Here is a 12,872-nt window from a genome sequence, read left to right as displayed (position 1 = left end):
GGATCACCTCCCTCAACCTGCTGGCCAACACAGAGGAATTTTATCCTCTTATGTCCATGTCATTCTTTGCAGCACTGAGGTCCCTGACCCTTTTCTGAGAAGAATGGTATATCTGAACAGTTTTGTGCTTAAACGGTGTATAGCCTGGGTCCGAGAAGTGATCTGTTATTTTATAGGCCAGTTCCCTAAGTCGTCCTTTCAGAAGCATCATGCTGAATAGCTTGTGTCAAGATAAAAGAATACTTTTGCAACCCTTGCACCATGATTACCTGGTTTGACTACTTCTTTTTGAGGATCTGGCAGACGAAATACATAGTAGACATAAGATGCCAAGAGACAGTTCCTCCCATGCTGGTCTTTGCTCAAGTCTTTGCTGTTGTGGAGACTGTTTACTATTGCAACAACGGATTCAAAGGCAAACTGTGAGAAGTTGGCTGTGAAACAAAGGCAAGAGTTAGTCTCAGGCACTGAAGGATCTAATGTAAGTAGATGAGAGCATTCTTCATACCAACAACTGATCCTGAACGCTTTAATTCAGTCATTAACGAATTCAGAGCTCTAGACAGCAATTGCTATACCTGATCAGACCCAAGGTCTACACAGACCAGTAACTATTCTTCAGCAGACCTACTGACTTTCAACCCAATCACTGCTACTCCATTACTTTGTTCTACATAAAAGCATACCATAGCTGTTAATTACCATTTCTAGTAGTCTTCACACATTTCCTATAAAATACCTACATGAAGAACACTAAGATTCAGTCTTCAGCTGACAGACAAATACAAGCTAGCAGGTTTTCCACAAATATTACAGTGGATGACAAGTGCTTATCACCATAATGAGATAGGAACTAAACTACACCATTGTCTCCAAGTATGCCTTCCCTCCAGGGTTAACATATGTGATGGGCAACTGACAGCCTCAGTTACAGAAAATTTTGTGTGCACTACTATAACCTCTCTGGTTTTGTGCTTACCCAATTTTATCTAAAGATATTTAGGCAGAGGATATGGTGCAGCCAGCAATGTCAGCTGTAGGATAAGTGACTTTGCTGGTGTTTTCCTTGCAAAACAACAGACTTCCAAAGAAAGTCAAACTACAATCTACTTTATGACCTATATTTCCAGCTAATTACTACAATTAAACATACCTTCCAAGCAGAGCCTGAGAATCTTATATGTAGGTGGACAGGAGAGAAAGCAGGAACTCACTTAACCCTGATTAAATTGTGCATTGAAACTGTGTCTTGAGAAGCACAGCTCTTTCTGAAGTGGACTAAATAATCTGAGGCTAGATATTTAGCAATTGTTTCCCCCACGTTTCTGTTTTGCTTGTATTACTCCAGGGTCGTGCCCCAGTAGATACCTGTCTGGCCAGCTATGACCATGGGTTGTACAGCCAGCTGGAAAAGTTTATCTAGCACCAAATGTAAAAACAAGACAAGAGGCTCAAGGCGCGAAGAATTCAAACAGATAATGCTGAGTTTCAATTCATGTTCCAGGGTAGCCTCTGTAATCTTCTGGTCCATCAGTCGAATGGGGAATGTCACTTGATTTTCCAGAGAATGGCACAGCGTGAAGAACTTCTCCAGGTGATTGTCCTGTAAATACAGCGTACTCACAGTTAACAAAGTTGATATAGGCCAGGCTGCTGCTAGCTAAGCAAAGCCTGATTGTCCCACCTGATGGGATAAGAGAAAATATTTTCACCCTTCTGACTTGGAGTGGTGGCTAGTCCTACAGATCAATTTGTAAAGCAGCGGTTACAGCCTTTTGCTTTTTCCTTCTCCTCTGGCTCAAACTCAGATTCTGATTAGATAAGATTAAAGGCAGAAAAGTTAAAGCCCTCACTAAACCGATTGCTTCATCACATGAAAATACTGTTACCTCTCTCTAATAAATCTCCATCACATCATAGGTCTACAGTCCTACTACTAACAACTGAGTTCCAGCTACATAAAAGTTACATGCCTTATGAGTATGCCCTACTTGTATATAAAAAGCACACCACAAAGGGATGATGGACCTGCTTCAGACACAAGGCCTGCAGTTGTTAGAACATAGCTACCAGGGCTAAATAGAATGGGGTGATGGGTAGGAGATACCGTAAAGCAGCAGACACAAAACAATGCTGCTCTGCCTTACACTATCATCCCACTATGAAGGGCAAAGCTCCAATTTCCTATCACATTTAAATGACCATAATCCTAGAGTTCTCATTCAGTACTAAGCTTGAGCCCCCATACCACGTGGCACTGACCATCACTGAGCTGCCTAAGGATTCTGGCAGTGTCACCTGTCCCCAGAGGCAGGGGTGTGGTGTGTCTCTAACTCGCACATTCAGATAATGTGTGTACACGTTATCTGAACGAGCCTTGCAGAGTGAAAGATGCAGACTGCACAGACAGACACTGTGCCCTACCACCTACCTTTCAAACACAGCCTAAGTGGACCCTTGCTGAGCTGAAAGGACACCAAGGCTTGATGGAACTTGCTGCTGAGACTGCTCATTTGTTTCTGTGGGATTTCATTAAACCATAGCGCTTCATTTACTTTGTTTTTAAACCCATGTAGGCTTAAATATCTCCATTTCATAAGCCTCCTAAGTTGGCCTGGACATCCGAATTTTCTTTGAAATGAACTAAAGCTGTGTGTTGCTTCTGATGCATTACCTGAGTGTGAACAGATGAAACAGCTTGCACTTCAACATTGAACACACCCTTGTGTCCTTCAACCCACTTAATAGGTGGTGTCTGAGATGGAACTTTCTGTGGTGGAAAAGAAATATGGGAATCATCATCTTTCTTTCAATGATCAAACAGAGTCTGTTCACATAGGAGTCTATAAGATATTCATACTGTTCACTTCATTTTAGACATCTGAATCAGTGCGATAGAAAGGACCACAGCAAGGCATCTTCTTGTTCTCATAGGCTAGGTGGAAAAAAGTTGGTGCACTGAACAGGGAATTCTGGAGCACTTCAGCTCAATGCCTAGCACAGACTGTATGATAATACATCTTCTGATAGGATATTTTTAAGGTTAGTCATTCCCAGTTAAAGCACTGTCAAAGGCACTGCATGGTGATGTGGGGCAGTTTTAACCCTTCTTACTTGCTATATTTATTCAGAGGGGACAGGTTTTTTGCTCCAGTGGCAGCACCTGATTCCATTTCCACTCCCTTTCCCACACAAACAAAAAACTGAGCAAATGATCCTACAGAAGAAAGCAAACTATTGACTTGACACCTTCTAAAAAAATGTATCCTTGATTAGACAATTGACAAGTATTTGCTTGGATAACTAACTTTAAAAAACACAATATAGCAATATAAAAGGATAATAATAACAACAGTGACAATAACAGCAACATTTTTCCCCAGAGCTTTCCCATTTTGCAGTACAAAAAGGAGGTATCATATACAAGCAGAAGGCAATGTTAATTTGCAAAACATTTATGCTGTTCCTCTACATTAGGAAAATATTATCTTTTCATAATTTTCTTTGTTACCTCAGGAGAGTGAATTGAATAGTGGAAAGGCAGCTTATCCAATGCAACAGGAAGACAATAATGTCCAGTTTGAAGACGATCATTTAATAGAATTGGCAGCCACTGAAACAAATGAAGAGAAAACACAGCAATATTCATGACTATATCTGATTAGAGGCTATATATCTAATTTGTTATGTACAGTCGACAAAACAACAAATGAATTATTAACCCAAGCTTCTCTGCTCTAACCCATTCCACAGTAATTTCTTTGCATTTTAAATTCAGTGATAGCTACTGTAGAAAAATGTACAAGACTGCTTTACAAACCATTCCTTTTGAAGAAAACAAACAGAGCTTTTCATATGTGACATATATTTTCCTAATAAATCCAAATACAAGGATTTAGTAGAGTCAATAATTTTATTTAAAAAATCACATCTCATGAATAGACTGATCCTTGGCTTTGAAGCAAATCAACAGGGTTACGGTTTTGCTAAGGCTAAATTTAACATACTGGTTGTGGCCACCAATGAGGACTAAGGCCAGAATGACTCGTCATAACTCTGTATTGATATTTGGACACACTTAATTTTTTCTCCCATCCAAGTCTTAAAGAGGCTGTGCAGTTGTGTATCACATGACAGAAACATTTTGTACTTAGGCAAATAGAAGCTTGAAAATTAAGTCCTTGCCTATGTCAATTCTTGCTCCTGAACTACAAACTAATTTAATTCTTACCAATCCCATTGACATTGATGGGACTATATCCATCCACAAAAGAAAGCTCATTTGAAAGCATTCTCAATACTGAGATCAAAAACAAATACAAACTTCAGAGCAAGAACACATGGAAAGCACTTGCCTGGCCTCACAGGTCAATTGCTGACCATAGCACTGTTTCCAAATCTGAAGTAATATCATCATCTGTGCTTTCCTCTCATATTAAAATTTTTTCAGCTAGAAGTATTGACTGATAAAGAAAAAGCTCAAAGAGACTATGCTACAATATGTATTTCTTAAGCTAGAACATGCTCATCTCAACATGAAGATAATGCAAGAGAATGCAAGAACGCAACGTTCTACTTTCTAGATTCTTTCTGTATTTAATTTTGATGTAAGTAAAAGACACTTTAGAAGACAAACAATATGCTGTATGACAACTAATTGAAAATATTCTGTGAATCAATGTCAAGGTCTTCTACTGTTTTTGATGTACTAGCATAACCGGAAAGGGAATATAAGACAAAATTATTGACAAGCAAAGAGTCTGTTTGCATAGGATGTACACACACACTTATGTAACACATGGAACTTACTGAATACCCGAGGAGGGTTTCCACAGATGCTCCTTGCTTTGGCTGGCAGCTGATGTGATAGAACGTGAACAATAGATGGTGTTTCTCTGTGAGTTTTGCTGGCAGCTTAATTTTTACTTCTTCATAAAAGTCAGGGGACCTGTTTTAAGAAAAGCCAAGCTCATTTCCATTGTAAGTGTGAGACGGAGCAGAAGGCAACTTTGTCAGTAGGCTTTTAGATTGTATGGTTATAAAAATGGTAAAAATTCCAGAAACAGTGTCAGAGCCCAGTTAAACAAAGTACACCTATATCCAACTGTATTTATAAACAAACTACAGCTTTGAATCAGGAAGAGAACAGACAGTATCAGCTGGAATATTTTGCCTTTCACTCATCTCTGTACTTTCAAAAACGTTTGATTTGGGGTTCCAGCATATTTATTGTGTAAATCATAAATCCAGAGTCCACATTAATGAGCACAAGGTCCCTCCAGTCCTTTTGGATCTGTGAATATATTGAAGTGAATTCTGTTAGAAAGTTGTGCTGATCCTTCCTGCTTCTGCTCCTTAGTGTTCAGATTATGAATGTTCTCGACTACCCTCTTTAAAGCTCCAAACGAGAAAAGTAATAGTCACTTATGCTACGGTCGTTTATGCAAATGCATGTAGCAATCCAAATTAGATAAGAAAAATCCATGTAAAATGTAAATATTTAAAACATATTACTACCAACATTGCTCGCTGAACTATGTAGGCTAAAAATCACGTAAAGAGATAACGATTAATACCTCTCAAATTATACAAGCAGGAACAATACTTACTTATTATGATATGTGATAGCTGTGTATATTTCTTGTACAAATTCTGGGCCTGAAGATTTCCCAAATATTACCTACATCGAGAATAAAAGAAAGTAACAGCAGCCAGATCTGAAGCATTTAATTATCATCATCTTCTATAAATTTTAAGACAGTATCTGCAGGCTAAAAATGACTCTTCAGTTTTGTCTTAGCACATTAACATAAATGCCTGATTACCAGGCATCTTCCCCAGACACCATTCAAGGTAAAATGCCAGAAAAATAGAGAAGATATCATTACAGGAGGCATTGGCTACCTCACAACTACCTGAAAGGAGGTTATAGAGATATGGGGATCGGTCTCTTCTCCAAAGTAACAAGTGATAGGACAAGAGGAAATGGCCTCAAATAGTGCCAGGGGAGAGTTAGGTTGGATATTAGGTAAACCTTATTCACTGGAAGGGTTATCAAGCATTGGAACAGGCTGCCCAGGGAGATGGAGGATTCACCATCCCTGGAGGTATTTAAAAGAAGTATAGATGAGATGCTTAGGGACATGGTTTAGTCTGGACTTAGTACTGCTAATTGATGATCTTGAAAGTGTTTTCTAATCAAATCAGTTCTGTGATTCTATGATCATGTTTTCCAGTCATGCACTAAAATGTCAGGAATTGCAGGGAAAAAAAGTAATGGTATACCTCTTACACATTGTCACATTGGTTTAACTAAATGCTAAAAACTTAAATGCAAATTAATTTCAGAAGTTCGTTTTTCAGCTGCACCCTGCTTAGTTACAGTGAGATCCATCTCACCTTACCTTAGCTGTCCAAAGTTCCTTTACAATCAGTTAAGAGAAATAGCAATTTTTGGTGCTTGATTTGCCTCCCTCATGTCAGACAGCCTCATGGTAAGTTCCTGGAATCTAGTAACTTTAAAGGGAGCCCTGAGAGATGAGCATAGACAAGGACATCTGTACAAGTCCATACGTATTGAAACAAAGCTCTTTCACAGTGGAGAGAGATGTCAAATGAACTGTCTGTCCTACATATTTGTCAAAACATAATCATAATATGGGCAGAGTTTATGGAAACAAACAATGTAATATTGTGTAAAAGATGGTGTTAAAACCACAAGGCAGAGCTCCAGCTCTGGAATAAACAAGACTCGGAAAAACACCGTGTTGATGCTCTGATTTCAGTTCCGGAGTTTACATGGAGTAAAGCTGTGAAGTATGCACTGTGCAGTGTCTGCACACTGATAAAGGCTGGTCAGGTTTGTCAGTTCTTATTCCAACATACCGTTGGATTGAAATTCCTCAAAGTAATAGTTCACTAATTTTTTGCCCCAGATCACAGAAGATTTTATCCCATTGTCATTCTCAAACAGATAATTACAGTGCCTGAAAATTTCCCCGGAAAGTCAGGCAGAAGCAGACAGCTGGTTTAGAATGCTTCAAAGTGAATATCTGAATCTTAGTAAAGCTGAAGAGAGAATCTTATAATGAGAAATGTCGAATAACCTGAACATAGACAGTGCTGATTCTTCTGCTAGTAGTGACAGTGTATGCCTCATGTATGAAACACAGTGTGTTTCAAACACAGGAAACTGTGCCTACACTGCATGATTGTTCAGAGTGAGGCAATGAAGATCCCAACTTCTACCTCGGTGTTGCACCCGAGTATTAATGTATACATAGTGCATAATGAGGAGTTACACTGGAAGACAGACTACAGCATTCTTAAAAGATCTCTGAAGCTCTATGAATTTTACCATTATATTTTCCAACACAGTGTTGGTTTAATACCATGTCATTGTTCTGAAAATAAGGTAGGAAGACTCAGATAGGAAGGAGTAACATGTATTTGTTCCACTTGAGTGACAGCTCTCTCCTGTTGTGCGTCAGGACTACAGCCCTGCTCTCTGAGGAGAACAATAAGCTTTATAAGCTCTCTGATGTTAGGCTTCTTAAGGCCCCACTACAAACTACGGTGATGGGAAGTAAGCAATGAGCTATCTCTTCAGAGATTACTCAGTAATGCACGTAAGCAAAAGTCTGCTAGGAAATCTCAGCATTTATTACCGGCATTGCACAGGACGGGTCTTCACCACACATAAACTGGATCTTAATGGTAATATTTCTTGCAGAAGCCAGTCGATTAGCAAAATTCAGCCTCTGAGGGTAAACATACAGGAGATTTCTGGAAGAAAGAAAAAGAAGAATAAAATGGTTAAATGGCAAGCATTTGCACTTCAAAATGAAGTGCACAAATTACCATTTTGCTGATGCTTCTCCCTGTCCTTCATTTCCACCTAGATAGTGAAAGCTTTGCCAGAACTCTATTTCAAAAGTTCACAAGGGAAGTAAGCTCTTTCTGTGACACACAGGATATCCTATATTTAAATATTCTTATACAGAAAGCTGTGCCTTTGAGAAGATAGTTGTCATCTCTCTCTCTGTCTCTTTTTTTATTTTTTTTCTAACTATGCAAATCGTAGTTACAAATGAGTGAATAACTTTGCTTGATGTAATGAAAAGTGGGAATTTCTCAAGAAAGCAGCTCCCTTCTCAGTTGTGAAGAATCAGATCTTGGAAGGAGTAAGGAATCGCTCAGAGTTGGTAGGAAAAATAAACCAGCAAATAAAATCAACATGTGAATTTCATACATTCCTAGTTTATAGCAACAAAATGATACACACTTCTAGATTATGCAAAACAAAAAGCAGTATCAATGAACCTAAGAGAATACAATTAAGAAAGTTTGCACTACAATTCCAGAAACTGACATTTTTTAGTAATGAACATATATAAAGCTTTAAAGTATGGTACAATTGCTGTTTACTAGCTTCTGTACATGCACAGAACACTAAATTAAAAAAGCACCTTTAATTTCTGTGGGGAATTTGGCAGCAGAAATAGTGTTCAAAGTTCAAAACCCAACAATTCTGGTAAAAGAGTCAAAATGCTAAAAGAAAGCTTTTTCTCCACTGAAGTCTATGTCAAGTCTGAGATTTCAGCTAGACCTGGGTTACACACATTCCAGTATCACAATTCTGTCTATTTAATGTCTCATTTTCCCAGTCCAGTATAGGATTCTCACTGTTTGTCCTCTTGATTGAAAAGAATGAGACTAGTGTTGGTGGGAGCATGCTGGCTCATGGAGCTACTCCTGGACTTTCATGCTTTCTTGTCTGTGACAGCAGCCCAAAATTGTCCCGTCCTTGATGCATATTATCTCCTCAGCACCACTGTCAGCTGAAAATGTGGAGCAGCTTTGAAGAACGATGTCATTAAGTCAGACAGTCCACCTTCCATTTGTCGTATCCCAAGACCTGGAAAACTGGCTGATTCTCCTTAACGCAATCTGTCACAATGGGACAATACTCTTCAGCTATACAGTCCAACCTGCTTTGCTAACCCACACATGCTGTGTGGGCCCTAGCAAGCCTCAGCAGACAATCTAGCCTGTAACTTGCCTTTCCTTTTGCTCAGAACAGGACTCCTGCCTGCCGCGCTAATGCGCTTTCTTCCTTACCTTCTTACATGCGATTTCTGCTCTGCCAAATTCTCTCCAAGATGATATTAGGAAACACAAAGTGAAAGAGAGAAATATATTGGTAACCTCCACTGAATTATGCTTGGGGGAATGGCATTTTAAATTAAGGATATTATTAATATTACGTCTGCCAGAGGTGAAGAAATACATGTAGGGAAGGCTGCATAATCCAGTCATTTCTTCATCAATCTTTAGCCCAGCAGAAGATGTCACAAATCCATATAATATCCCTGAGCACTGGATTTTACATTTAGATGTGACTTGAGATGAAAGGTAGGTGAAATCACAGAGAGCTCTCTGCTGACTATGCAGCCAAGGAAGCATTATTTGAGCGAGTACTGTACCAAAGAGCTAAAACTTGTGCCATTTATGCTCAAGCAGTTTTAAGGGATCTTGCTTACATGTGTATTAGACCGATCAGCACTGAAGAGAACAGGCAAATGCTGACTCTGGATATCCTGCAGAGATGGAAGTAGTGACTGATCTTTTGAAGCAAGAAGGCAGGCAGATGAAAGGAGTTCCTTCAAAGAAGCACAGATTGTAGACCCATTGCTGACCACTGCATAACTGCTACTGCCTGCCAGCATCTGTACCCTCCAAAAGCCTGAGAGGAAGCAATGACAAGAAGCAGTTCCACATGGCAGTTAGTGGTGTCAGGACAGCACATACTACTGTCTTTTAAATTATAGGGCAGGTAGCATGCCCATGAGGATGCAGTGAGCTCTAGGAGGCATTTTGTCTCCCCTGAGGCTCTGCACCGAGCAAAAATACTCAAACAACATGCCACAGCAATTCAGTAGGATAAGAGGCTACTTCAGAATCTGTTACTTGCAGGGAAAGCCAAGGGTCCACCTGGCCTGACAGAGGACACTATGCAGCAAATCTCATTCTAAGTTGCTGACCTTCCTACACTTTCATGGCACTTGGCAGCAGTGATTTGATCACTTACCATGGCCAAAGCAACGTAGATCTATCTTCTGCAAGAATAAAATTATGCAGTTTCAAGTCGGTGACACTTATCATTGAAAATTCCTGTTTGTAATTATTGTTTGTGTGTATGTGTGACATAACAGAATCCTTCTCCTTGCTAAATTACACTGTGTGAGAGGTCAACATGTGCATATCAAACTTCTAATGAATGTTAGCCATATTCACTGATGCCTGTGATGAGAATGCCACACACAGCAAAAGCCAATATATGTGCAAATAGTCATTACTGATATAAATCACAAATGTTCTACAGATAAACAGTGATGGACAGGTTAACATTGCCATTTAACACTTATGATACTGGTAACAAAACATGATACACTCATTAGTTATAACTTCCAATCTTTGTTGCTTTCTCTACACTTTTGTCAAGGCAGGTGGGAAATCTTCAGAAGAAATGGCTGAAAATTATCAGGCAAATCACAAACACCCTAACACATATGGAAATCAGTTCTAGTCAGCGACTGACTAGAAAAAATGGCACGACAGAGCTTTAACATGTCACATTCAACATCATATAGGTTCCCAGGACCTATAATTTGTCCAGCTGCATAAATAAAGGTAAAGCTTTATCCTAAAATTTTCATTGAACCCCGATAATTAAAGAGTGAAATTTCTGACATACTGGATTTTTTACACATAATAGTGAACTTATTTGATATATAATACAGCTGAGAATTGTGGTGAGACAATTTTGTCCTGATATATTTAATTAATAAACAACACCGAAGAAATGCTAGTAAAAATAGTAGAATACCATATCTTCCCAAAAGACTGGTAGCATGTCCCCTTGAGGTTATGTATGTTAGATAACATAAGGCAATGTTTCATATTTACCAGCACATTCTTGTTTCCATGGACAATATGCACGTCTAAAATTTCAGTTGGAAATGCTTTAAAACTTTAGTGTTTGACATATGTACTCAGACACATCCCAAGATCTACACAGCTAGAATTCAACAGGTGGAACGTGGATTTATTTTCATTTCTCATTTATACATTTACACACTCCTCCATCCTGACCTGACAGGCTGCAAGCTATACTGACAAACTGCACTGCTCTTGAGTGATGCCTCTTCTCCAAACTGTACATCTCAAACCTACCATTTACCAAGGAAAATGAAAAAAAAAAAAAAAAAAAAAATCAGTGAAAAAACTGATGTCCTTTCTCTAAGTGCCTTGCAGATCTAAGCTAAAGATTGAGACCTAAGCTAAAGCTAAGATTATGGAGCTTGGAAAAGAGCAATTAGCCATTTGCATTAAGATGAAATCATCTATACTGAGCAGTATAAAATCATTCATGACATACTCACTTCTCTGCCTGAAACCGTAGTAAGTAGCTTGAGCTATTTCCTTCACCTGTGCACAACAGTGCAATACTAATCTCCACTTTGTTTACTCTGAAAAAGAAGTTAGACATCTCCAATCAGCACAAAACTAGAGCTGGCCCAAAACTGGAGCAGTGGCCCTGTAGAAGAGGCACAGGCCTACTGTGCTCTCTTCAGATACTGTGGGCAGAGAGGCAAAAAGGGACAGATAAAGCTGTGAATAACAGACTATTTTACACCAATAGCCTTTCCTTGCTCAAAACTAGTCAAAGATGGAGTAGAATGATTACCATCAAAGAAGACAACCTCCAGATCACACTGCAGGCTACTGCAAATCTGAGCAGAGTGCCAAATGGTTTGTAATTAAATGAAAGAACAACAGCAAAGTAAAGGGTTCCCCAACTCCCAAAATAACCCCAAACCTACAAAACCCAAACCAACCAAACAAACCAATCCTATATCTTTTGGCACTTCCCCTATCACAGACAGGACTTTCTGGGCCTGGTTAAACTGAGTTACTGCTGAATTGATGGGACAAATCCTTCTTCCTCAGTACCACTTCATAGTGGCAGTAAGGAGCATAATTTTCATTTATATTTAATGAGAGGAAAAATAAAAACCAAACAAACCCTTTAAATTATATGATTCTTTTCCCTATTAAAAATAGAAGGGTATTAAAAGAAATAAATCTTGGAACATTTTGAAAATTTCAGGGAAGTATTTTGAGTAAAGAAATGTAGGTACACAATAAAAAGAAGTGCTCACTTTTACAGCACACAAAGAAAGTGTGCCGGCTGATATCTTTGGCCTACATCAGAAAGAGCTTAGTTTAAACTAAATTTAGAGCACAAGTATAAAAAAAAAAAAATGGCTTGCAGATTTACAATCAAAAATTAGGATACATTAAATCTGTAACTCTAGCAGGCGTTGACACTTGGTTATGACTAAATGCTAGCACATTGCTTAATTAAGACAGGATGGTTCTCCTTTTCAGATTAAAGGCAACAGAATAACATGAAACACTTAATATCTGGCTCTATTCAAACACAGAGTTAGTTTGCATAGTTTAGTTTAATCTCAGGCTCAAAATGGTGTTAACCATGCAGAGAACTAAGAAAGCAGAAATGCACGACAGCTAAATGAAGCAGAGTATAGGGAGGCTCTACAGGAGGGACCTGGACAGGCTTCACTGATGGGCTCAGGCCAATGGTATGAAGTTTAACTAGACCAAGTGCCAGGTCCTGCACTTGGGTCACAGAAACTACACGCAACGCTACAGGCTTGAGGAATCATAGAAAGGTTTGGGTTGGAAGGGACTTTAAAGACTATATAGTTCCAACCCCCCTGACATGGGCAGGGACACGTCCCACTAGACCACATTGTGCAAGGCCACATCAAACCTGGTCTTAAACA

At 39.0% G+C, this 12,872-nt stretch overlaps 1 protein-coding gene across 1 annotated transcript in view; it reads right to left on the bottom strand.

Moving 5' to 3' along the window:
* DOCK8 (dedicator of cytokinesis 8) overlaps positions 1-12,872 on the bottom strand; it is a 67,922-nt gene that overhangs the window by 35,058 nt on the left and 19,992 nt on the right. The window contains exons 14-20 of the mRNA XM_008939834.1: positions 7,668-7,785; positions 5,610-5,680; positions 4,810-4,948; positions 3,512-3,613; positions 2,675-2,770; positions 1,369-1,603; positions 270-434 (exon numbers count right to left, since the gene is read on the bottom strand). Of these exons, the coding sequence (XP_008938082.1) occupies positions 270-434; positions 1,369-1,603; positions 2,675-2,770; positions 3,512-3,613; positions 4,810-4,948; positions 5,610-5,680; positions 7,668-7,785 (926 nt within the window). The remainder of the gene's footprint in view (positions 1-269; positions 435-1,368; positions 1,604-2,674; positions 2,771-3,511; positions 3,614-4,809; positions 4,949-5,609; positions 5,681-7,667; positions 7,786-12,872) is intronic.

The sequence above is a fragment of the Merops nubicus genome, unplaced genomic scaffold (genome assembly GCF_000691845.1).
Source record: "Merops nubicus isolate BGI_N331 unplaced genomic scaffold, ASM69184v1 scaffold42894, whole genome shotgun sequence".
Lineage (NCBI taxonomy): Eukaryota > Metazoa > Chordata > Aves > Coraciiformes > Meropidae > Merops > Merops nubicus.
The sequence above is the reverse complement of the archived record's forward strand: the minus strand, read 5'-3'. Positions and strand labels throughout refer to the sequence as shown.